Source organism: Heliconius melpomene, chromosome 6 (genome assembly GCF_056956725.1).
Source record: "Heliconius melpomene rosina isolate 202511_hmr_F chromosome 6, ASM5695672v1, whole genome shotgun sequence".
In the NCBI taxonomy this organism is placed as follows: domain Eukaryota; kingdom Metazoa; phylum Arthropoda; class Insecta; order Lepidoptera; family Nymphalidae; genus Heliconius; species Heliconius melpomene.
This window is the reverse complement of record NC_140394.1, coordinates 2,433,294-2,460,875: the sequence shown is the minus strand read 5'-3', so window position 1 is coordinate 2,460,875 and position 27,582 is coordinate 2,433,294. Positions and strand designations below refer to the sequence as shown.

Below are 27,582 nucleotides of genomic sequence, written 5' to 3'. Positions count from 1 at the left end.
ACTCCAGAATTGTTGATTAAAAACTACATAAAAATATAAGTTCCAAACTAATATCAAGGCCCCCATGGAAAGAAGGTCGATGGGAAGCATATTTGTTTTGTACTGTGCAAAGAAGATAAAGATATTAATTTACAGTACAGTAGGTACCTACATAATCATTAATAACTAACTACTAAAATATTTTCCAAATGTGTAGGTATAATCATAGGTTTGTAAATACCTTTAGATACTTATGAAATTTAATAACGCATAGACGATATTTTAAAAGGCATGACAAAAACATTTCATGATATATTTACGAGATCGATTTATGTAAATTCCATGCATTTTTTTGTATAGAAATAATAAAATATAACTATTTATCGCTTTCATGGATCATCAACTACCTCTGTAATAATAATCGTAACTAAATAAAAACCGGCGAGTCGGTCCCGCCCACCGAGGGTTCCGTATCGTACAAACCTAATTAAAGGTTAGCGGGAACTACAGCTTATAAAAGGTGACAAAGTTAAGCTTGTGTTGAACCCATTTTATATGACTACATTTTATTGTTTTCAAGTTGCGGATATTTTTTTGTTTGTACTATAAGTTCTTCTTAATTACTTAAGTTCATGTAAATGTGAATCTATTGTGAATCTATTGATTGAGGTGACTTGGAAGATTTTTGGCGGCAAAGGACTGTAGACTTGGGTATTTCGTAATCTATCTTCTCTATAGCTTATAGCTCAGATAGCTTCACACAATCTTGAAAAAAAAACTTGAGAGACGGACAGTTGGACAACAAAGTGATGTTATAAGAAGCCGTTTTTTTCTTTTAAGGTACGGAATACTAAAAGTATATAGTTATTTCATTTATGCCAGACATGTACATATTTCTTATTAATATTATAAAATTATACTATATAGAGTACAGCTATGCATTTATAATTCATAGTTTACCTACTTATATGTATATATTACACATTTGTTTAATACTTTTACTTACATCTTTAATATCTCTATTTTAATAGAAAGTTTCTTAAAATTTATACTTATAATTACTAAAACTTAAGTTCCTTTTTTAGTAGTTGTTTAATTGAAACCTACTTTCTCTATCTCAGCTACTGATTCGTATAGAAAAAATATTTTTGTATTGAATAGTCCAGTTGTCGAGGAAGGCGAGAAAACAGGATGAATACCGAACTAACTAGTATAGCATGACGTTAATTAACAAATCATAAAGCAGTCTATGATCAAAATTACAATTAATAATACAGGCGAAGCCGCGTGTAAAAATTAACATAGGATAGATAAAAAGGCTTTCTCTCAAATACTTATGTACTTTAGATCTGAAATAATTAGTTAAAACAATCTCTTCCCAATAATAATTAACAATAAGCGAATTTATCGTGACTTCAGTAACAACTAATATTATGCTTTCATGTTTGACAATATATAAGCTGTTCCAGCGCGAGCGTAAACAATTTTCAGTACAACATTAGCTTCGTCAGGTGCTAGATATGGCTACGAGAATTGCGTTTTTTCTCTTTCTATTATTTCAATTATCACAAGCCAAAGGTAATTATTATTTTTGAATAAACATTTTATTTAAATATAATTCCTGAACAAATATAATATAATAATAATATAATTGAATTATTATAAAGGGCACAAGCCTGTGTTCGTAAACGCGTAAAACGTAAGTTGTGGATTCGATTTCCACCCGAGGGAATAAATTATTTTTAATGTATATTTTCATTTCTTGGCTCTGGTGTAGAGGCAAAGCGCGGCGTTCAGTTCCGCCACTCAAACCGCAATGCCTTTAGAATTCAGCGGAAAGTGGGGAGCAAAGTGTGTCATAGCACTAGGGTCTCTCTGTCTACCCTACGAAGCTGAAAAAAAAATTAATAATATTTTACAAAAAATATATATTATTTGCGTACAAGTGTAAATGTGGGTAGATTTAGGTAAAAAAGACAATAAAAGCAGTGGAACTGTGTCAAACGGGAACAGTTGCTTGTAGGCGGAAGCCCTGATTGGAAGGTATCTAGTGTGTAGTGTTGTTCTTGAGTGATACATGTTACTTAATGTAATTACGTGGAACCTCTGTCCGAGTACGTTGGAGACATGTAGACGGTATGTCTTTTTATCGTGTTTATTTTAAAAACGTTAACCGCTTCCGTTTTCTAACAATATTAATATTAATTATGTTTACAGTTTTACAACTGTCATGTGCACAAATTCGCGCCTTCGTCAACGGGCATAATATAGATAGATTGAAAATAGCCAAAGGCGAAGTACCCAATCAGCCAGCTGCGTCTGAAATGAAATTCATGGTAAAGATTTTTTTTATTCATATCTAATTTTTTTTTAAATAAGAGGTGTAGGTTTTTCTGAAAAAAATTAAGTGTATTTAGCAGTATTACTTAAAATTTCAGCAGTTTGTTATTTCGTTAAATAAGTTTATTACAAAAAATGTTAAAAAATACTTATGAACAAATTATAACTATTATCATAAGTTACTTTGTTTAACTTAAGATATGATTAATCTACAAATGTCTATAGGTTTTAGCATACTTTGTGTACAAACGAGTTGCGTTTAAAGCAACCTTTTGTATATAGAGAGGGTTTACTTTACCTATTACTTGTATGAATATAGTCTATTCAAAAGAATTAAAAATCCTTTTAACTATCATATTAGTAAATGTTAAAATGTATTTGTTTTCAGATGTGGGATAGCGAGTTGGCGGATAAAGCCTCAAACTGGGCATCGAAAAATAGTTTTTCTCACAATCCAGATAGAAGTGTTGGTAAGTTTATTATTTTCGCAGGCGCAGGGGAACAATCATGCTAATGTAAACGCGATATGTTCTGGGTTCGACTCGAGGATATGAAATATTTAATATTTTCAATTCGTATTTTATTCTCACTTTAATATTTTTAAATTTTTTTATCTGGTGTCTAGGCATAGCGCGGCGTTGAGTTTCGCCACTTAACACGTAATGATACCAGATTTCGGCGAAAAGTCAGAATCTTAATGTTAACAGAGAGTCTTTCCAGTTTCGTTCTGCCTACTTTGCTATGTGTGGATAAGCATGAAGCTAAGAAAAGGTGTTAATCAACGTTTATCTTTTGCTTCACGTCTCTCTAGACATTAGAACTAAGAAAACCATTTTCCATCCAGTTTCGACACATTGGATAGACGAGAAATGAAAGTAATTTGTGTGTACGTATAGTATCAACAATATTCCTAGTTTAAAATTGATATAAATTATTTTTTTAGGTTCCAAAAGATTCACAACAGGAGAAAATCTTTACAAGGTTTGGTCTACAAGTGAAAATTTTCAACTGGACATTCCATCTGCACTTAGTTCGTGGTTTAACGAAAACAAGGATTACAAATATGGTGCCATATCTACATCTGATTTTGATGGCTCAAAGAAAGCTGTGGGACATTATACGCAGGTATGTTTTATCATTTCTTTTTTTAAATAGTTCTGAGGCCAGTCGTAGTACAGGAGCACAAGCGTGTTACTGTAGAGGTAAGAGGTATTGAAACTATGAAATATTTTTCTGATCTAGTAACGAGGCAATGCGCGGTAATGCCTTCAGTATTCGGCGAAAAGTTTGATTCGGAAGTGTCTTAATGGGAACGTAGTGCATTAATACTAGGATCCCAGGTTCCTTTTGTCTACTCTGCTGTGTTCGAGATGTGTTTAGCTTCACGTTATAGTGAAGCTAGAAGAAAAGTTGTCTTAAATAATCTGTAATTAAAATTAAGTTTACTTTTTATCTTAAATAAATGATAAGTAAAAAATTGTAATTATGATTCAATACAACAAATGGATAGTTTATCGACTTCGGTACTTGATTAGTTAGTTTAACTATTGTTTTTATTTACTAAAATAACTGTTTATTTAGGTTAAAAAACTATTTATTTATTTAGGTTTTGGCTGTGGCCAAGTACCACACGCACATGGTCGGTTTTTTTCCTTACCAAAAATAAATCGGCGCCTCGAGTGAGAATCGAATCCACATCTATTGCGTTAACCATCAGACATTATCCTATTGCGCTTCTAAATTCAATAGTGGTTTTTAAGTAATTGTTGAATTTTACAGATGGTATGGTCCAACTCTATATACGTGGGTTGCGGAGTGTCACAGAAGGTGGATGGTAAAAAGACGGAATATCTAGTAGTCTGTGACTATGGACCTGCGTGAGTATTTCTATTTTAATATATTTTGTCCTAATTGTGTGTTACAATATTATTTAGGGTAAAACGGGGATACATGCTTTACTGGAACGGATTTGTTCTATTTTCGAAAAATCCAATTTACTAAGACAAAAACTGTGTTTTTTAAATACGTTCAGAAAGCGCCCTTTATTTTTTAGCATAATATTTTGTGTGGCGCTTGTGTTTTCGCTTCAGTACCTTAAAATATTTGCGGCGGATTCCTCATACACTTTAAAATATAATTATAAATTTATTGTTGTTTATTATATAGTATTAATGTCATTATAACATGTCTTATGCACAGAGGCACAGAAAAAATATATAGTAAGAGCTTTGTCGGTCGGTCTTTAAAAACATACATTGTATCTGGTTAAACATACCTACCTACATTGTAACGTCTTTATGGATATTATTCGATCCAACTGGCTCGCCTTCTCTAAAAAGCAATAGCTTCATGCTCGAAAACGTACTACTGCTCTGGATCTTCGTAGAGCTCCTTTGAGCAATTCTATGTAGAGGAATCGTATGTATATAGAATTTTTTTTTTCATTCAAACTATAAAATGCATCTATTCCGCGCTGAAAGCATCTATCCTTCTTGATACTTACATTTTATCTCACAAAAATATGTTATGTAAAAAGCTAAATTCTTCAAAATCTGTAATTAATAAGCAAAAAAAAGCAAAAGGTGGACTGGGGCATCTATCCCAGTTTAATAGTAAATGGCTGTAAAAAAAATATATTTGGATAAAGTTATTACGGTAGCGCGGTGTTGTGTTCTGCCACTCAACGCCTCCGGAAGTCGGAAAAAAGTGGAGAACGAAGTGTCTTAACACTACATTCCCTCTGCCTACCCTGCTGTGTGCGAGATATAGTGTGAACCTGATTTTTTGTTATTGCGGTAAATATGAATTATATGCTTAACTAGCGGCCCGCTCGCGGTTACACCCGCGTGAACTATATTATTATTAATTTCTGTCTCCATGACTACGTCCTAGTGACGTCTATGCAAAATTTGAGACTCCTAGCATTTGTAGTAACGAAGTTTCATACAAACTTTCGACCCCAAAAACAACCCCTTAGAAGTCGAATATTGCAAATTCCCGTCTTAGCGAGCACCTACGTCCTATAAGTAACTCCTATGCAAAATTTGAGATTCCTAGCACTTGTAGTTTCTGAGATTTCGTGATGAGTGAGTGACCTTTCGATTTTATATATATAGATTAGTGACTCATTCAAAGGATTCTGATGTTTTAACAATAGGATTATGAAAATCTTATCTTATGTTTATTATGAAAACAGTGTCAGTAATAATTTTAACAATAAAGAAAATCCATTATAATATCGCAATTACGTTGTGTGTTTCTTAGCGCAATCATCAGTCAAAGGAATATAATTTTATATTAATAACTTATTAAATAGCAGGCAGGATTGTGGATTCGATTCCCACTCGGGGTAATTTATTATTCTTAGTTTAGTAAGACAACCAAATAAACAAAATATCACGTAACCGGCTGGAAAATAGAGAACTGAGTGACTTGATACTAATTCTGAATTATGAGAATAAGGCACTATGAAAAGTACACATAAAATAAAACTGGTCAAATGCAGGTTGATCTCGACTCTCGCCCACAGAGGGCCCTTAGACAGACGGATAACAGAGTGATCCATATACTCTTATCCATAAATGTTCCGTTTTATTGAAGTACGGAACCCTAAATAAGAACAGATTAATATGAAAAGTTAAAATTTTCAGGGGAAATTATTATGGCCAAACTCCTTATAAAAGTGGAACCCCCAGTAATGGACTGTTGTGCGCCACCAAAGACTGTAGCCGTCCTTACGGTGATAAATGTTAAATAGCATCAAATCTTTATCAAATAAGATAAAAGCATATTAAATAACCACATGAAATATTACCTATCTAAATAAAGATATAATATAAATTAAGATTTAATAATCTTTCATTTACAATGCTTAAAATAATGTTATACTATATTTAAATAAAATGTTTACTCGTCTTTTATTTGTTTTTTTAATACATATACCGTACTATAGGTAAGCTTCTCCTTGTTCCTAAGTAAGTTGGTGCGGATGGATGTTTGTTCCATTATTACGCAAAAAATACTGAACAGATTTTGATGAAACCCTACAATAGTATAGCTTATACATCAGAATAACACATACGCTACAATTTATGTAAACATTTTGTATAATTTATCTATAGTCTATATTAGTAATTATTAATTTATATATAATTTGTATGCGCGTGTGTACATAAGTATACGTTTCAAATCTCATATTGTTAAGATACATATATATAGATAAAATTTTCCGTTTTATCATAATCGGGACACCATAACATTTATATGTTCAGACTACGTGAGACCTAGGGTTACTCTGAAGTCAAGGCAAGGCAGAGTAATGAATTTGGTTTTACAATATTTAAGGTTAATCTGTTGCATAATAAAGGAAGCAGGATAAGGATTTTTACATAGATACAATTTAAGAAAGCCATTCTTCCTCTTTTTGCCTCAAACTCGATTATGGTCGACTGGGGATGCTGGCCATCCCACGATGCCAGAGCTTAATATCTAACGTTAAGTTCAGCTAAAAAGTTATCAGGTGAACTCTGTATTCTTTGAATATCTACAAATCGAGCGGGCCGGATGGATTCTGTCCTTCGGTTGGATGGATTTATATGGTCTTGAGCTGACATCGGTGCAAATCCGTGTTTTGGGACTCTAGTCTCAAAATCTACCTTACCTTTACATACCTTTTATTTTCATTCACGTGAATTATTTATCTACCTAATAGTAATAAGCTAACGATCACATTGTTTATAGCTCAGATAAAAAGATAACTTAATCATTTTAATTTTTAATCAAGTATTTTATCGCTCAATCAGTGATAGTGCGCCCTTATTTCGACAATATTGTGACAATTATTTTAAATATTTTACTTTTATTAGTGGTATCTATGCGTGTATAATAATATAATGGTAAGTGAACTTTTTTACTTTAACTTAATACCATTTTTTTACTATTATCTGTAACGTTATAAGAAAAAAAATGGTAAAATACTGAAATATAAAATATAATGCAAGGTGGTTGCAAGTTTGATTCTCACTATTTGAGAACTTTTACAAAGTTGTACGCTTGTCTGTTGGTTTTTTTAAATATTGTAATTTACGTGAACTGACATTTGAAGTGATTTATCACTTGCCTAAAGTTTTTGATATTACTATCTTTTTTGATCGTCTGTCTGGTTTCAAATAGTTAGATTTGTTGTAAAAGTGTTTTAGTTGACAGTAAGGAATCAAAGTAGCTCGTTTCCACATTTTCCTAGACTAAATAGGTAGAAGATTAAGTATGAAAATATATTCTGCATTTACATGCAGCACAGCATTTAGATGCTGTGCTGCATGTAAATGCAGAATTTAGATTTTTAGAAATCACCTAAAATACAAATTAAAATAAATTACGAATATTCACAAGTAATTTATGGTTAAACAATATAGTTTTTGGTGGAAATGTTTTTCAAAAAACATTCTACCAAAAAGTATATTGTTTGATCTATTTTCATTATGATTTTATTTAAAAATATATGAAGTTTATCTTTAGATAAGTATTACCTATTTCATGATTGTTACATTTTCAGATCAAATTCCTATTAATTCCAACAATATTAGCCCTGACATGGGCAGAAGAACGTATGGTAGAGCCTCCGATACGAGTGGACTTGAAGCCGCCCCCGTCCTTAAGTTTCGCAACCCAAGCAAGTAACGTCCACACAGCATGGATGACAATGCCTATTGATCATTTTGATCCACAAAATTCGGATACTTACCAGATGGTATGTAATAAGCTTGTTATTAAAATGAAGTAATGTTATCTTTAAACCAACAAATGAAAAATATGATAGAAAAAGAAATTACTTACCTACATATTTTAATATTTTACCATGAGGATAACAAGAATATGATAGAGAAAGTTAAACCAAAAGAAACAATATACAAATATATTTTACTCTAAGACATTACGTGTTTCGTGGCCGAGCTTAGAGCCTTGAAGGCCGCCCTCGTGTCCTTGCACCACGATTGACCTTTGCTCATCAACATATACAAATATAATTTCAGCGTTTTATGTTCAACGAGCAATTTTTCGGAGGTCCTGGCCATCCTATTTTCATATTAGTAGGAGGCGAGTGGGATATAGTACCGGGATGGTTGCAAGGCGGTAACATGTTCCTCATGGCGCAGGAGAATAAGGGCTTCCAAATCTATACCGAACACAGGTTTTATGGAGAAAGCTTGCCTTATGGGTGAGTAGATTGCGTATTTTTATATATAAGATTTACACAAGTAAGAAGCCGTCGTGGTGCAGGGACACCAGCGTGCTACTGTAAACAAGAAGGTGGTGGGTACGGTTCCCACTCAGAAAAATAAAATATTTGATAATTTCATGACTTGGCTCTGATCTGAAATCGCGGCGTTGTATTCTGCCACTCAACATGCAACGTCTTCGGTATTCGGCGGAAAGTGGGTAACGAAGAAATAAAAATATGTTCTTCAGCAGTATAACTAATGCCCCTATTGCCCCCCTAAGGGAGATTTGTACCTATAATCAATACACATTTCAACTGCGTCCAATAATAATTAATTAACAATACTTTTCCAGAAATTTCACTACTGAAAATCTAAGATTCCTTAATGTGGATCAAGCATTGGCCGACCTCGCATATTTCATAAAAGAAATCAAGAAGAATGCAAGGTTCTCCGAAAGTAAAGTAATTTTGTATGGGGGCTCATACGCGGCCAACATGGTGTTGTGGTTCAAACAGAGGTACCCGCATTTAGTTGTAGGCGGGGTAGCTTCTAGTGGGCCGATATTTGGAAAAGTTGATTTCACAGGTACGTACCTAGAGGAACATCTCATAAAGCCATAAACAGTATTTTTGTAGAGCTTTACAGCAGGGTAGGCAGAGTGCACCTGGGAATCTAGTGTTAAGACACTCAGATCCAATTCTGGAGGCATCGCGTGTTGTGTGGCGCCGCGGTTTGCCTCTTTGCCAATGCGGCAAGACTGGCGTCAAAAACAACATAAAAAAATGTTAAAATGAATTTATTGTCTTAAAATAATTGATACCTAAGTAAACTAGCTAGTTATATTTAAAATTCTTGACCCGTAACCGTTATAACTATTTATAAACATGTAATAAAAACATTTCAGGCTATTTAGAAGTAGTCCACGATGCGTTTTCTTCGGAAGGTGGGCAACAATGTATGGCGACTATACGACAAGGTATCGACGAGACTATTGCCGCTTTATCCTCTGAAGAAGGACGTCTATCTATACAACAAAATTATAGGTAATATTAGTAATGAAATACCTATTGAAGTAAATGCTGAGTTACAAAAAAGAAAATACTTATATTACTTACTACATAATGATAAGAGCTGTCGCTTGAAATCAGAAACTAACAATGCAAATTATGTAAAAATATTGTATAATTTAGCTATAATATAACAATAAATTTAATCGAGTGAAGTTTCCCGTTTTCGCGTTTCGCTAGTATGATATAAAACAAATATGTCAAAATTTCAGGTTATGTGCACCATTAAAATATGATAGTGAATTCGATATGGGCTTCTTCTCCGGGTTAATAAGCTGGTCGTTCTCAACGGCGGTGCAGCAAGCGCAGCCGGGCACACTCACTGCTATATGCAATAACTTCGCTACTGAAGTCTTTGGTAAATGTGAACTTGTCTTTATTTGCATTTCACTGTTAAAGTTTTACACCTTACCTTAAATACCGTAACGAGATTTTATATTTTTATTTTGTAATATATTTATAGAAATACTTTTTTTTTTGTTATGTTGCAATATCTTCTGTTATTTTATATTGATAATAATAATTAACTGTGTGTGATGCAATAATTGTGGGTTTCATCTCTGGTCTGTAATAGCAGGAATATTTAATGTTATTTTTAAAATGTTTTCATTAACCTTTGGGAGTTTATCAATTTACTAAAGTTTATCCCTTTATTAAATACAAACATTTATTCAATATTATTTTAATAACAACGTCCTCTTTAAAATAACATAAATTTGAATAAAAATGGCTTATTACAGGAGTAACTCCAATGCAAAAAATCGGTGGTTTCATCGCGGCGCTCCGCGGCCTCGGCAGCACCAACTGCTGGGCGATCAACTATGAAAGCTATGTACAGGGATACATGGCTAATAGTAATTGTAAGTAATGTTATGATGATGATGATGAATTAATTTTATGATCTTAAAACCTTACACGTTAAGCGACCACCTTGAACTTCTTGACATTACTTTCTCATCGACTCTTAATTTTGGTTCTTACATTAAATGTAGAGCTCAATTGGCTGCTAAGAAACTTGGCATCCTCTCCAAAGTGACCCTCAACATCTTCTTACACCGTATAATGCACAAGTAAGATCGTGTACGGAGTACTGCTTTCACTTGTGGAATGGCTCTGCCAAGTACCAGTTCCAGCTTTGGAGTCAATTAAGAGACAAGCTAGAAGGTTAATCAAAGACCAGGGAAAGAGGATTTTTTTTATTTGGAGAATTTAGTGTTGAGTTTCACCACTCAAATTGGAATGTCTCGAAAGTTGGGCGGTGCATGCAGAAAGGAATCTTAAGGCTAATCATGCTGTCTGCCGACTTACCCTGCTATATGTAGGATAAAGCTAAATGGAAACTATTTTCCCCAAGTCCACTTTAAAAATGTTAAAAACCATATATACGTAATGTTGTGGTCCAGCGCGCGCTTGGTACTACCAGACGTGCACGGAGTACGGCTACTACCAGACGGCGCCGCGCACCGGCTCCGTGTTCGACCGCCTCGTCTGGCTCAGCGTCCGCTTCTACGTGGACCTCTGCAAACGGGCCTTTGATCCTAAGTGAGTCGCACTTATCATTCTTATAATACTAAAAACCTATACTATACAACTGTTCTCCACTTTGCGGCCATACATACGATACATACATGTTGAGCAGGGCAACTGGGTTCCGCACTTTGTGTTTACCAGAACAAAGAAATGAAAATAATTCATTCATTTCTCTAAGTGGAAACTAAACCATCAACTGTCTGCATTATTAAACGGCGCAGTGAGACAAAAGTAAGGCGAGGAAATGTAATATATATTTCCATTAGCTCGCTCTTTTCGGTGGAAAATGTGAAACGGCGCGTTAACTCTCTGCTCACCCTTCTATGTGCGAAAAAAAATCTAAATAATAACAAGATAATAAGAACCAATTGTCGGTAGTGTATTAAATTAAATAAATAATATTTTTCTCGTCTTAATTTACCTTCCAGATTCGACGAAGCCTTCGTGTACTCTGCAGTGGACCGTGTGAACCTAGTTTTTGGTGGATTAAATCCAGATGTGAATAACACTATAAATATCCACGGAGATGTAGACCCGTGGCACGCGCTCGGAGTCCACGATCGGGACCTTAAGGATAGTTCTCCCACTGTTACTGTGCCTAGGTATTGTACTAACCCATTATATCTAAATCAAATAGCTCCTTGGAAGATTTTACATTTCACTAGCAATGGGCTATCACTGCTACGTAATAAGCGCAGAACAAAGTAATACTTATGAGACAAGTAAACTAACAATCTGAAATATGAATAAACTATTATTTACTAAAATAAAAATATTAATAAATAATAATTCATTCCCCTAGTACACATCGAACTCACAACCGTTATATTTATAGTCACACACTTGTGCCACTGTTCCACGACAGCCTCATGCTTTAATTCGTTATTGAATGCCTATTTAACGACAAAGATAATCTATATATATAAAAGGACTTGTCCTCACTGACTGAGGTAAGACGCACGCACAGCCGTAACCGCTGTGCGTAGGAACGTGAAATTTGGACACATATTTACTTTGGTAATCTGGACATCCACTAAGAAGGGATTTTGAAAAATTTTAACCCTAAAGGGGTGAAACAGGGGTTCAAAGTTTGTATGGAAAAAAAATTAAATCGGCACCGATTTTTATAAAATTTCAAATTTAGATTTTGCAAAGTATTTAATTGAACACGTGTTTCATCGTTTTCTAGAATTCTCCCCTTAAGGGTGCAAATAAGGGGTTGAAAGTTTGTATAGAATTTTTTTTAAATCGGCACCAATTTTTATAAAATTTGAAATTCAGACTCTTAAAAATATTTAATTGAACATGTGTTTCATGGTTTTCTAGAATTCACCCCCTAAGGGTGCAAATAAGGGGTTGAAAGTTTGTATGGAAGAATCTTTAAATCGCCAACGATTTTATAAAATTTGAAATTTAGACTATTAAAAATATTTCATTGAACACATGTTTCGTGGTTTATTTTAATTCATCCCCTAGGGGTGTAAATAAGGGGTTGAAAGTTTATATAGAAAAATCTTTAAATCGCCACAGATTTTTATAAAATTTGAAATTGAGACTCTTAAAAATATTTTATTGAACACGTGTTTCAAAGTTTATTAGAATTCACCCCTAAGCAATAAGCAAGCGAAGCTGTGCGCGTCCGCTAGTCTGCTATAAAACTGAACTATAAACACACAAATAGGTAATCACAATAACATAATAATATCGGAAAAAAATGTAATAAATATTTTTTATTTTGTATACAGGCGTCAAAACCATATATTTTGGATGAAAATTGTTTTTTTTTTATGATCTCATCTCATCCCGTAAAGTTCGGGATAAAATGATAACAGTTCTCCTAAGAATATACAAATCAAAATACTTTTCGAAGGATTTAAGATTGTATTATTTTATATTTTTCTGACGATGATATTTTTTGTTGTAACGATCACGTCAATCTGTGATTTGAATGACAAACTGCGTGTTATAGTAATCTCATCTTTTACGTATATTTTTAGGCTAACTGCACTTGATATAGTATATGTGTATTACATAATTATTATTTTATTTTTTTGTTTTGTAGGGCATCCCACTGCTTCGACATGGGCAACTGGCGCACATCCGACACTATCAGAATGACCAACGCGCAGCAGTTCGCGAGGCGACTCATTGCACAGTGGCTCTCTGAATAATGTTAACTAAATGTTATATTATTTAATAAAATAAATTGTTATGTATAATTTAATCCCAGTTATTTATGTTATAGTCTATTCATTTTGGCATGAAATAGGGTGATATAAATAAAAAGACACTGTCAGATTCCCGATAACGTGCCGGGAAGACACAGTTTATTATTAGTTAACTCCACATCCAGACAAAATCGAAAATACACAGAAGTTAAGAATTACAAACTTGAACAGGTCGAAAAATATAATCACAAATAAACTACTCGCCTAACGCACCTAAACGAGTACTTCATTACTTCTACGCTTATCACTGGAGGCGGTCGGGCGTTACGCAAGCGACAGCGAGGACAAGTACATATAAATTAAAGAAATGTAATTATATCACAAAATATATATTCAATATTACTTAAAATCTTGCAACCCGTTAATCGTGCGAGTTCTGGAGACACGTCTGCGCTTGCGCAACACACTAACCGTCCACTAAACGCACAGCGCACTATGGTTGGACACGGTCGGTGTGTTTTCAAAATGGCTCTTTTCCACGTAATTCCTTTTCGGAAACACAACACAAATGGCGCCGAGTACAACGCCGCATTTGCAGTGGAACGAGCGTAACTCGCCCCGCTGTGACCCGTCTGACCGCAGTGCACCACGCTACACTAAATCATAGCACTAACATTATCACAAGCTCACTCAAAAACATTCGAGAATCATGGCAGTCCGTAACAAAACTAGTTACAAGAAAAAAAACTGACAATAAAAAAAGGCAACACTGGAAATAATTTATTAATATATATATATATATAAATAGATATGTAAAAAAATGGCAGGCACGTTGCGAGGGACTGCCTCGGCTCTATCCCGAACTAACTCAAATTCACGAATGACGTCACCCATTACGCCTACGTATCTAATATTGACAGCCTAATTCGCAAATCATTAAAAAAAATCCGTTGATAAATATTATATTGAACTGATTTAAGACAATCATTTCATTTTTTCTAAATAAATGGTCTGCAAAAAGTAACATAACATTTTCGAAGTCTCTTGTAAAATTCACACTTTAGCTGGTTTGCGAATTAAGATATCTAATAACATATATATTATGTAAAGAATACTTAACAATAAAATCGCGCAAACAAACGGCAAATGGTCAACAGTCGCGCACCGCGAGACTGATTGTGTAACAAATCAACTATAGTCTAAAGAAATCTATAGAGCGGGGCTCGGCGTGATACAAACAAAAAATATCAAAATTTACATAATATAAAGCATAATTATGTCACATTTAAAACGTATTTTTAAACGAATCTACCCAAAATGGATAGAAAAGATCAATCAATTTGGTATTTTCAAAAATACATTATATTATAATAGATTTCATTAAAAAAAATCGTTTTTTAAGATACTCCATCGCCAGTTTGTCCGCTCTACAGAAACACGGTAAGTTTTAAAAGTAAATTATGTACAATACGCTATATAATGCTTGTTTTGAGTCAATCTACGACCAGTGGTTTGGGGTTCTCCCACGGGAAGCCCTCTCGCCCGAAGTGGCCGTAGGTACTTGTTTTTTGATAGATGGGTGCTCTGAGGTTTAGTTCTCTGTAATAGAAAAAAGATGTTTGAGTTTATATATTTTTCTAAATTTCATTTAAATATAATATGAGATTAGATAATAATGTATACAAAAATTAATAATAACACAGGAAAATTTCCCACCCAGGGGAAAGTAATATTGTTTAAAAAAAAATTCGATAAAAAAATCTAAATAATGTGAACTCTGTTAATTAATTACATTTTAAATGTAAACAAAAAAACGTTCAGATAATGTATGCTTATTGCATATTAAAGTAACATTACAAAAACTTGAGAAATACCCAAAAAAAAAAGTACTTACTTAACAATCTTGCCAGGTCTCAGATCAAAGTTCTTCTGTACTATGGCGAGTAGCTGCTGTTGTGTCTTGTGGGACGTGCCGTAGTCGAAGACGGTGATGGAGAGCGGTTCCGCCACGCCTATGGCATAGGCCACCTGAGAAATAATACGATAAATATTTAAAAATTACATATATATTTATTAATAAAGGCTAGATGGTAGGGCAGTGGAACAGTGGAACAGTAGAACTTTCGCATATATCACACAACAGTACCTGCACCATGCAGCGGCGGCACAGCCCGGCGCGCACCAGCGACTTGGCGACCCAGCGCGCCGCGTAGGCGGCCGAGCGGTCCACTTTCGTGAAGTCCTTGCCGGAGAAGGCGCCGCCGCCGTGCGCGCCCCATCCGCCGTACGTGTCCACTATGATCTTGCGCCCCGTCAGACCGGCGTCCGACTGAAATAATATAATAATAGTGTCGAAAAATTGTCACATCTAATAAAGAACCAAGTTTCTTCTTCAAAATTCTTGAAGTCTTTTTCAAACTTCCATATTTTAAGGAGCTTTCAGCTTTCTAGGATGTCAGTAACCTAAGTAGTAAAAAGTATCTATTACTTCACTATATCCTAACCCTACTACATATTTTACATGTTGGCTTACAAGAAAACGAAATATGTCTTTTTATATTGTTGTTGCTTTTTAATAATCAATTAATTATAATATCTTTTAATAATATAAAACAAAATTAACCTACAATTTATATTAAAAATGCATAACAAAATTACGTAATAAAACCACTGTGATAAATAATAATAATTTTAGTTAATACTTAATCAACATTAAGAGCGTCAGTGCGTCTGCCTGACGTAACAAATTAGAATCATCACAACAGTGACTAAGATAATTAGAACTGAACGCAATAGGTCAATAGACTATCTATATAGGTAGAGCAATAACAACATTTTAAGCAATTCATCGATCAATAAGGAAAAAATGAATCATAAAAAATATTTAAATTAAAATATGACATTACTTTCTTATAATAAACCTAATTGATACCTCATATAAAGAAATATCTTCATGAACGCGTAGTGACAACACATTCCATTCTACACAAATGTATAAATTATGAATTCATTACAATTAATAAAAAACCTTAGTCATATAAAATTAAATAACATAAGAAAAAAATATTAAAAGAATAGGACTTCGTGTCGCAGGAACTCAAGCATGCAACTGTATACACGATGGTTGTGGGTCCGATTCCCATTCAAAAGAGTGAAATATTTTCATTTCCTCGCTGCACGCGACAAAACGCGGCGTTGAGTTCCGTCACTCAGGCTCTGACATCGAGATTTCGATTCAAAGTGTCTTAACACTAGGTTCTTGGTACGCAATATCCTGGCCACATCCAAGATACAGCGTGGAGCAAAAAAAAAATGTAAATTGATGCTACTTCTATATTATCTTTACACTGTGTCGACAGACCACGCGGTTGCGCACGTGATCTTTTGTATTTGAAATTAACTATTAAATAACTATTATCATGTCTTAAAAAATTGCAACTTTTTAAGATATGATAAATACAATCTACACAAATAGTAGAAATAAAATGTTAAGAAAATGCATGCATTACAATTTTAAACTTTTTGTTGACAAATAATTATTTGGTTTTTTTTCTATCAGAAGACCCTATCAGAAGAAAACATGTCCTATTTTCAAAAAAATATGTAATATAATATTTTCTATTTCATTTTGGTTGCCAATTGATCGTAAATATGAGAATAAAAATATTACGTCATATCAACATCATAATGCAACAAAACCAATTAAAATTCCAATTTTAACATATTTACTTGTATCATTCGTTTTATTTCACGGTATTAATTATCCACGTGCAAGTAAACTAATACTTATATAGTACATTACATCCCGCACACAGCAGGGTAGGCAGAATTAACCTAGTGTTAAGACACACCGTCCCTTATATTCCGCCGAATTCTCGAGGCATTGCATGTTGGGTGGCGGAACTCAACGCCGCGCTTTTACCTCGAAGAAATGGAAATATAAATTTAAATAAATATTCCATCTCCTCGAGTAGGGATCGAACCCATAACCAGTCGGTTTTACAGTCACATTTTTTGCCCCTGCGCCACGGCTGGCCATATTAAGGATTATGCATTGTTGAAAACGTCCACATTCGTAATAAAAAGTAATTCAAATAAAACCTTCTAGCCTATGTCTATTAATATTAAAGTGTAACTACTACGTAATTGCTATTAAACATTAATAATTAGATTATTTTTTATCTTCACGCATAAAAGACGTTTGTAAGAAAAGAAAAGCACAATTAAACTATATTTAATAAGTCACTGCATTTACCACTACTCTTTCTACTTTTGTTCAATTAGAGTTAATCGTAGTTGAATTGGAGAAAACCAATTTTCGCATACAAATTAAATAATTTCATTCAAAATAAAGAGTTACATGTTTAATTTTTTGAAGGTTAGATAATTTGCTACTAGTTTACATAGTTTGCCCCAAATTTGACAACCCGGTTCTTCTACAGCAAGACATATCAAAGATCGATAAACGAAACGAAAAAATATATGACTCATATAGTCACGTTCCGCCTACACGAGAACGAGACGTCGAAACGTATGACTCGTTCTTAATCTGTAGAATTTAAACTATAAACACAACGATTGTAGGTTCAATTCCCATTAGAAGAAATTAATCATTTTCTCGGTCTTGTAACAAGACAAACAAACTTCCCGACTCAACTCAAAAATTGGACCATACATAAGGAACAAAGTGTCTAACACTACTTCCCTCTTTCTACTAAACTATAGGCGTGATACAGCATGAAGTCTAATTACCTGAGGTCCTCCAATAACAAAGTTTCCGCATGGATTGATGTGCACTACGGTCCGTTCGTCCAAGTAGTGCGCGGGGATCACTTGGTTGATAACTTTGTTTCTTATCTCTTCACGGAGTGTTTCCAGTTCAATCTGTATTAATTTATATTAATTTTAGAAATTAATAAACTGTAAGTGTATCTCTGTTACAATGGGTTATTTATTTTTTTATTTCTTTATTTTATAAATTTATTTAGTTATAAGAGTAGTTAGAGGTTTGTTTTCCACACACTACTTAATTTTTCTAAAATGATGTGGTGAATTGTGTAACTCAACGCCGCGCTTTGTGACGCGCAATGGATATATTAAATATAATATATATTAAAATAAAATTAAAAAAATAATTAAAGAATAATTCATACCCCCGAGTGGGAATCGAACCCACAAAGAATGTTTATACAATCAAACACTGTACGACTGGGCCACGACGACAACCCCGCAATTATTGTACCATTTTTTTGTAAAACACCAATTTTTTTCTTTTTCTTTTCATTAATTTAATATTAGTTGATTTGTCGTCATTCGTCACCTTGGCAACTTAATGCGTAAATAATGCGACCATGGTTTTTGTGAAGCAAACAATATGTATGTAATAAAATTCTAACTATACCATAACGATATTTGATAATATAGTGGTGTTGTGAGACAGAATCTTAGTCTACATTTGATAATTGTGGGTTCGATTCCCACTCAGAGGACAATTTACAAAATATTTTAATTTCCGTTTTGTTAGAAGTCTAAGGGTCTAGGAAACCCAACTCTTTCTAAGCAAGTTCTTTCAAATTAGGACAAAAGAAGTAAAATAGCGTATTTTAATACTATGATTTTTTCATAGTTTAGTTAATGAAGCGATGGTTGACATACTAAAAACATATACTGTATCCCAAAATGAAAATATAAATTTAAATAAGCATTTAATTTCTTCGAGTGGGGAAGGACCCACATCCGGTCGATTTTGCAGCACACTTTGTACCCCTACACCACAACTGGCCTCGTATAGATAATAAATATTAATATTTAAAAAAAAATTTAAGTACCTTTTCAGAGTGTTGAAGTGAGACGACCACTGTATGTACTCTCTGAGGGACAGTCGCACCTCCAGCAAATACATATTCACATGTCACCTGAAAAAAAATATTTTTAATTAATTGCTTCTTTTTATAAGTTTTTATGATTTGGAATCATTAAAGCAATTGTTATAATAATATGACATAAAAACACAAATAAAATATATTATAGTTTTTGTTGTAAGTAAAAAGATTATTCCTTCCCAACATTGAAGTTACCTACATCATGTATTTTTTTCTTAAATAAATAAAATGACTAGTAAATATAAAATAAGAAAGATTTTTTTTGTACTTCTACATAAATAATCAACTTTGTATACCTAAAATAGTTTTGCGAATTCGCAAAATATAAGGAAAAAAGATAAAGTTTAAATTACTTCCGCCATATTCGAGGCTAATCAATACTAATGACCTTACGATAGCTAAAATTTAGATATAATATATTATGGCACAAGATTACACATTCAAACTCAAAATATTCTTTGTTCAAGTCCTTAATATTTTGTTTTTATATTTAAATAAAACCGTCAACCTTTTTAAAAGCAAAGTAATAATTCTTGGTATTAATGATTTTAAATAACAAGGAAAAAAACAACTAACCTGTTATGGCTGTTTTCCATCTTAAAATTCAAATTATTTAAATTACATACACATTTGATCTTTAAAATATTTTGAAGATGATATATATAAGATTCTTTATTGCACTAAATTAACACAGAATAAAACAAACATTAAGAAAAGACATACACAACGGTGGACTTATCTCTAGAAGAGATCTCTTCCAGTCAACCCGTGGAAGTGGATAAGTGCAAAGTAGCGGGAAAGACAAGATAGTGCAGGGAAAATTGAGAAAGACAAAAACAAGATAAACAATAAAATAAAACTAATAGTAATAATAAATACAAAAAAAAAATAATAATAATTAGGCATGACATACACATAAATAAACATAAATATAGTTATACAAAATAAATAATATATTATAACATCTAAATATAAATACATATATACTATATAATAAATACATAAAGTATATATACCTATATAAAAAGGAACAAAAAGAAAATTAAGCTTCACTATATAAGATGAGGAGAGATTATATAAGTAACCACTATAATAAAAAAAAAAAAAGATTAATTGTCTAACGATGCAAGGAGATGTAGTTTTAATTGGGATTTGAAGGACTTTATGGAAGGGCTTTTCTGGATAGTTTTAGGGAGTTGGTTCCAAAGGGATGCGGCGTATACAGAGAAGGATTTCTGAAGGAATTTGGTGTTGCTCTTAGGTACGTTAAGTGTCGGTATGACACCAGACCTCCTTGAGCGTGTAGGGATAGGGAGAACGTCAAAGCGGGATCGAAGATAACAAGGAAAATTCTGGTAGTTAAGGATCTTAAAAAGGAGTGACAGGACGTGCATATCTCGGCGAAGTCGAATTGGGAGCCATTTGAGCTGAGTTCGAAATTCGGAGACGTGGTCATACTTACGCAAACCGTAAACAAAGCGTATGGCAAGATTTTGGAGTCGCTCTAATTTGTTAAGCAGCTCCTCGGTCACATCCAAATAACATACATCAGCGTAGTCGAGGATAGGTAAGAGAAGAGATTGTGCAAGCATAATTTTGGTTTTATGAGGTAGGTAGTATTGGAGACGCTTAAGAGAACGAAAGGAGAAATGCATGCGCTTGCTGACATCATTAATGTGCGGTACCCAGGACATGTTACTGTCAAAAATTAGGCCCAGATTTTTTACTCTGTTACAATATTCGATTACTACTCCTGAATACAGGATCTTCGGCATTGAGTTCCAATTTATTTTTTGTCTAAGTTTGCTGCTTCCAATGATAATTGCTTGTGACTTACTTGGATTTACTAACAGTCCGACAGATTCGGCCCAAGTAAAAATAGCAGCGAGATCATTATTTAAAGCTGCAATAGTCCCAGGCAAATCGCTAACATAGCAATGCCGGTATAATTGCAAGTCATCCGCATACAGATGGTAGGGAGAAGAAATGACTCTAGATATATTGTTTATAAAAACAGAAAATAGAAGTGGAGAAAGAACACCGCCTTGAGGAACGCCACAAGTGATATCTAACCACGTCGATGTGACATCATTAGATTTTACACATTGCTGACGACCTAAGAGATAGGAGCGAAACCAGCTTAAGGCTTCAAAAGAGATGTTAACTGCACGAAGAGAGCCCAGAAGTATATCAAAATCAACACAGTTAAAAGCGCTGCTGAAATCCAGCAGTACCATTACAGTGAGCTTGGTGTTATCCATAGCACATCGAATGTCCTCCGTGATATTCAGCAACGCACTAACCGTGCTGTGAGAGGATCGGAAACCGGATTGGTAAGGACACAGTAGGTTGTTAAAGGAAAGGAAAGAATACAGCTGATTATTTACTAAGGATTCTAGGACTTTGGATAGGATTGGAAGGATAGATATAGGACGATAATCGGTGACGCTAGAGGGATTGGAGATTTTTGGTAAAGGAATGACATAAGCATACTTCCATTGTGCGGGAAAAACATTACAAGTCAGTGAGAAATTAATAATGTGGGTGACCACTGGAGCAATGTATTCCAACACAGGAAGGATCATGTCCAGGCTGATACAGTCACTTCCAAAGGATTTAGTGGATATGGACTTGATACACTTCTTGACTTCAACTTCAGTTACAGTTTTAAGAGAGAAAGATGTAGAGTCAGGTAGGACAGTAGAAGATAAAAATGACAGTGTTTCAGATTTAGTTGAAGGGCTTAAATTTAATAGGGGTGTAGTAAAAGATGAATTTAAATCATGAAGATCCAATGATACCGAATGAGTATGCTTGGTGTTGCCTACCCCGAACGACTCTAAGAATCTCCAAACTTGCACTTGACTGAGATTCTGAATAGTGGTGTGAATGTATCGGCGTTTAGCATCCCTACACATTCTGTTGCAAATGTTTCGCAATTTTTTGTATGCAGCTAGGTTTTGTTGGCAAGGATATTTTTTATTTCTAGTTTTAGCTCTATCACGTTTACACATCGTTCTTTTAATAATAGGTGTTAGCCAGGGAGCAGGCGCATGCTTCATACGAACCGGTCTCACAGGGGCATGTTTGTCGTAAATGCGAATCAGTTCAGTAGTTAAAGAGTTTACCATACTGTCAATATTTGTTGATGACATTATGGGTGACCAGTCGATGTTTCTCACATCCTCCCTTAAGCGTTCAAGGTCCATATGCTTAAAATTGCGTTGGAGAAGTATTTTACCTCTAACCTTGGGAGGACGGAATTTATACGTAAGAAAAATTAAATCATGAAAAGAGAATGGAGCTGTCATTTGCCCATGAGAAACAACGAGATTAGGGTTAGAGACAGAGATGAGGTCAATAAGAGAGGGTCTACAGTTAGGAAAGTAATGGGTGGGACACGCCATCGGAAGAATGTGTAAGTTGTAGGTATCATATAATGTTTTTAATAAATTAGATCTTGTATCATTTTTTAACAGACAAGTGTTTAAATCGCCCGTACAGATTACATGCTCGTATTGAGGTGAAAGATATTCCAGAACACCTTCTAAAGCACTAAAATAGTTGATTTTATCATTTGGGGAGTATAAAGTCCCTAAAAGAATTTTTTCATGGTTTAACGTTACTTCCACAAAAATATATTCTAGGGTTCCTGTCGATTGATTGGGGGAGCAGGCAATAATACGAGCAGTAATGTTGTTGCGAAGGTAGATACCGACCCCACCGCCACCTTGCAAAGTACGATCATTGCGAAACAGCTGATAACCTGGGATACTGTAACTAACAGAGGAAAGAGAAGGGTTTAACCAGGTCTCAGATATACAAATACAATCGACTATGCCGGAGCTAAAGGATGCGAGAAGATCTGAGTAGTGAGCAGGAATGCTCTGAGCGTTGATATGCACCAAGGAAAATGTATTAGACGGGTTGTTGAAGGTCTTAGACAATTTATCTACAAGTGGTTCGGAATCAGAAAGTGAAGAGTGATTTTGACTTTCAGCGCTGTCATAATCACTGTTAGAGCAAGAAAAGTATTCATCATCAATGAACATAATTTAGGTATATAATAAATATATATATATATATATGGCACAAATATTATAATAAAAAAATAAAATAATAATAAAAAAAAAAAGATAACACAAAAATTAAAAGTGTTTGTCTTAGCAAAATATAACAACAGGTACAAGCAAAATATTTATTTCTATAGTGTGGTCAACAAAGTTTTCAGAATTTTGCACATTGTTGGGAAGAAAATAAATAAAAATAAGAAAAATCCAGTCTTTGCAGCCATATACAGTTAACTTCGACTATACTTATTAATAAAATTAATATAATAAATACCTGTGTCTTAGAATCAGGTCGTGCCCACCAAAATTCGCCATTGCGTCTTAGTTCTGCTATTTTCTGATTTAGTCGGTGTGCGAGTACCACAGTGAGGGGCATACATTCTTCTGTTTCATCAGTTGCGTAACCAAACATCAAGCCCTGTTTTTAAAAAATATTATTAAGTTTTATCTAGATTATTTTTTTATCAGGGCGAGGAAATCAATATTATTTATTTTCTATAAATATCGAACCCACAAACCGTAGCGTTTACGTTCAGAAGCAGTGCCACCGTGCCACGACAGTGTCATTATAATTGAGTAAAAATACATAAAAATTGCGTCAAAATATTTATTAACAAGACAATGTTGATTAGATTTCCATAACTGGGATATTGGGGAAAAATCCCCAATGTCTTACTGATAATTAATCAAAAAAATTATAAGGAATGTCAATAATTCTAAGAAAGATATAATTATTTATACTAAAGTAAAATTACCCAAGACAAGGAAAATCTTAACTGTTATCTCAAATCTTAAAATCTTAGCTGTAGGAAACTATATACATTTATTAATACTAATGTCACCATGCATTTTTTTTCTGTATAAATAAAAAGAATTGAGTCAAAAAAAAGATTATAGTTCATTAACTATTATAAACATTTAAACTAATAATCAAAATATGGGGGAAATTTTATAGCTAAATAGTAGACAATTTAAAAATTTAGATTAAATACAGACAGACTAATGTTTAAATTTAAACATTACTTAAAATATAGGTGGCAAATGACAATTTGATTGATAAACCCTATTTTTTGTAGTAACCTTGCAAGTAAATACCCAAATTTATCATGTTATCAAGCCCCAAATAATATTATGAATAAGCATGTGGTATCTTTTAATAATAAAAGATTATATAAAAAATAGAATTCTATCTATTTTTTGTTATTATTTATTTTTATCACAAATGTGAATATAATATTAAAATTAAAGATATTGTTGTTTCTATTCGAACAAGTCTTGTCTATAATACTATATATAGTACTGAATTATGGGTGTGGGGTTGATTCCTATTGCATGAATTAATTGTCATAATAAATGTGCAATTTACATATCTATCACCTTATAGTAAAATAGTTTTAATAAATAAAAAAATCTCTAATGACTTCTTAATACTTTTACACTAAAACTCTACCTGATCGCCAGCACCAACTTCCTCTTCGTTCCTGTTCTCATGCACCCCCGCAGCTATGTTGGGTGACTGCTGGTCCAGAGCGAGCATCACGCTGCATGTCTTGTAATCGAAGCCTGGCCCAACATGCTTATGATTATAGTGCTTCAATGACTTATGGATGGAAGTGCATGAACTAAATTATCCCATTTAGAATATTTTTTGTAATATAAATGTTGAAAATTGAGTTGGATTTCCAACCAGAATAGATTGTGTGATGGCATGAGTGCTTTATGTATGTATGATTATCAGTTGTTTAATATGTAACTTCAGTCATAATATTACCTTGAAACTTCTGAATATTTAAGACGTACATAACATTTTGATAAAGATTAAGATTTTAGTCATGCACCTTTTTATTACTTATATAAAATACCATTATACACTTATATGAAATTAAACATTAAGTTGTCAAAATAGATGTATTCCCATTGTTTGACATGCAAATTCCAATCCAATCGACGAACCAATATTGCACAAGACCCAATAAGATTGTGCATTCCCAAATTATGACCCAATAATATTGTGCAATTCTCAATGCGAGTCAATACCTGATCTCCAGCACCAATATCAATTTCCTCTTTGTCCTCATATACCCCTTTAGCAATGTTCGGACTTTGTTCTTCAATAGCCAACAATAAATTTAGTGTACGCCAATCAAAACCTAGCATGTACGAAATAATTATTTTAACTGTTCTTAAACACTGAGGTCAAATACAAATTTTGAACACTGCTATATCTTAGCATTTGGCCTGCCGCCAATTTTATAGTTGTTTTGTTTATATTCTAGGCTCACCTTTGGAGGAATCGTCGTAGCCGATGTGCTGTACTGTTTCTCTGACCACTTTTTGATAGTCAACGTTCGCTTTCGAAGTTATTTCACCGCATAACAGGATCATTCCTGTCTTTGTAACGGTTTCTGTAAGCGAACATATTAATTAGAATAACAAGAATAGTAATACGAGTACATATTACATGATATCATGATAATAGACAGAACTTACCGCAAGCTACTTTGGCATCGGGATCTTGTTTCAAATGTGCGTCAAGGATGGCATCGCTTATTTGATCACACATTTTATCTGGAAACAGGTTGACAATTATTAACCCGTCACAATCAAAACTAAACACTACATAAATTCTGTATTGTAAGTAACCACGTGTTTTACCAATATCATATTGATAATTGACCACTGATCTTAACAATCATGATGTAACTAAACATTAGATTTGCATCACAATAAAAAGCACATGACGATGTTATATTAAATAGAATATATAGAGTTTATCTAAGGCAGCACTACCACTGAGCAATAACAAAACTTTTTGTATTGATGCAAAATCTGCGCACATGTTAGGGGCGGCCATCTTTCGTAAATGTGCCGTTCCCGTGGAAAACTAACCTGGATGACCCTCGCCGACGGACTCCGATGTGAACAGAAACACAGATCCATCCTCCATATCATAACTGTGGCCATTTGTTTTAGCGTATCCATTCATTTTCGAGGTTTCCGGCATTCTGAATTTAGAGTTAGCTCACAAAAATAACACGACAATATCCCCTCGAATTAATACTGTGGAAAAGAGGCCCGGCGCAAGTTACCGCTCTTATTTATAAGGTCGGTACGGAGGTATTGAGTTCCGTTTATTGTCCAATGGAGTTTCGCCTCGAGTGACACTAGCGAGCAGCAGGCGGCGCGCTATTGGTTATTATATTTTGTTTTGATTCTGTTTCAACCCAAAAAGAAATATGTTACTTCTCTATGGACAGATTATATGGATAAAATTTACGCGCCAAATTTAAGTGCAAAAATTTATTACGCAATATAGTTGTAATATTTTAAATTTATTTAAAATTATAAAAGTCTTAGGAAGTAATCTGATATTTAATTAATAAACATAAAAAAATGTTTAATTGATCTAAAACTAACTATAAAGTTTGATAAATATTTATTTATTTTTTTTATTTACCTTATTTTTTTATAATATTTTTTTTTATTTCCTCGTAATATTATGAAAATTTAACCACACAACTCACTTAAATCTATGGTTTAAGTAACAAATAAAATAAATCTGTACTCCAGCATCCTTGTAAGACTAACAAAACAATAAAAATTATAAATTTTAACATCAAGTGATCTATCACAATTTTGTAAAATTGGTTAAAGTAAATTGCATGAAATATGTTGATTTCTATTTAGTATTTTTAATTTGAATTACATAAAGTGTATGTACTATGTACTATGGTCATTCATGCATGGAAGACGTGAGAATATCTATATAGAATATTAACTAACAGAAATTTCAACTATTAGTAGGGGCATTTGTTAACTTAACAGAACCCAAAGCAATAATTTTTAAATTTTTGCTTGTTTGTCTTAACTCTTTTAATTAAATCGGTTCATAAATAAAAAAGTTATATTGGTATAAAGTATAATTGAATAGGCTGAAAGTTTAGTTTTCAATATATGGATACTAGTATATATCCTAGCGACCCAGTCGTGGCATTGCTTGCTTGAACTACACAATTATTTATTTACTAATTTTTATTACTTTCGTGGTCTAATTAGCATTCGTCTTAAATAAATAATCCATACATTGAAAACTGTTATTTCAGCCTATCTATAAAAATACTACAATGTAATGTAATAAAAAAGTTAAAAAAGCTTTTTTAGCTCTTAAACTATAAAAAGGTCATCGATGAAAATTCTAAGATAGTTGAAAATAATATAATAATAATTTAGTTTGGTATTTGATAACAGTAACAAATTATTTGCAATTTTACACTGTGAATAGTGATCATAATGCTACAGATTAATGTTATCCTTCTTAGTAAATA

At 33.3% G+C, this 27,582-nt stretch overlaps 3 protein-coding genes across 4 annotated transcripts; 2 read left to right on the top strand and 1 right to left on the bottom strand.

Annotated features, from left to right (window-relative positions):
• The first annotated feature begins 1,409 nt into the window (after positions 1-1,409).
• On the top strand, positions 1,410-6,234 carry LOC146538065 (scoloptoxin SSD552-like). The gene is made up of 6 exons (XM_085186768.1): positions 1,410-1,557; positions 2,197-2,315; positions 2,708-2,789; positions 3,263-3,444; positions 4,099-4,196; positions 5,970-6,234. Exons 1-6 carry the CDS (start codon positions 1,500-1,502, stop codon positions 6,070-6,072), a joined length of 642 nt encoding a protein of 213 aa, XP_085042894.1. The 5' UTR covers positions 1,410-1,499; the 3' UTR covers positions 6,073-6,234.
• Positions 6,235-7,023: 789 nt separating this feature from the next.
• Positions 7,024-13,361, top strand: LOC146538064 (putative serine protease K12H4.7). The gene is made up of 10 exons (XM_085186759.1): positions 7,024-7,214; positions 7,874-8,068; positions 8,352-8,536; positions 8,893-9,125; positions 9,445-9,583; positions 9,820-9,965; positions 10,348-10,467; positions 11,011-11,149; positions 11,566-11,739; positions 13,200-13,361. The coding sequence occupies exons 1-10, from the start codon at positions 7,212-7,214 to the stop codon at positions 13,306-13,308; spliced, it is 1,443 nt and encodes a 480-aa protein (XP_085042885.1). The 5' UTR covers positions 7,024-7,211; the 3' UTR covers positions 13,309-13,361.
• A 69-nt stretch (positions 13,362-13,430) lies between these two features.
• Sam-S (S-adenosylmethionine Synthetase) lies at positions 13,431-26,443 on the bottom strand. Of its 2 annotated transcripts, none has more exons than XM_085186761.1 (10): positions 26,147-26,443; positions 25,748-25,825; positions 25,540-25,662; positions 25,295-25,407; positions 23,532-23,675; positions 19,134-19,220; positions 18,058-18,189; positions 15,452-15,634; positions 15,200-15,333; positions 13,431-14,904 (listed from the first exon to the last, which is right to left on the bottom strand). In XM_085186761.1, the coding sequence occupies exons 1-10, from the start codon at positions 26,259-26,261 to the stop codon at positions 14,799-14,801; spliced, it is 1,215 nt and encodes a 404-aa protein (XP_085042887.1). In that variant the 5' UTR covers positions 26,262-26,443; the 3' UTR covers positions 13,431-14,798. The 2 variants fall into 2 exon arrangements, with proteins under 2 accessions (XP_085042887.1, XP_085042886.1); XM_085186760.1 differs by lacking the exon at positions 25,295-25,407 and adding an exon at positions 24,708-24,820 and having other exon boundaries at positions 26,147-26,419.
• Positions 26,444-27,582: the final 1,139 nt, after the last annotated feature.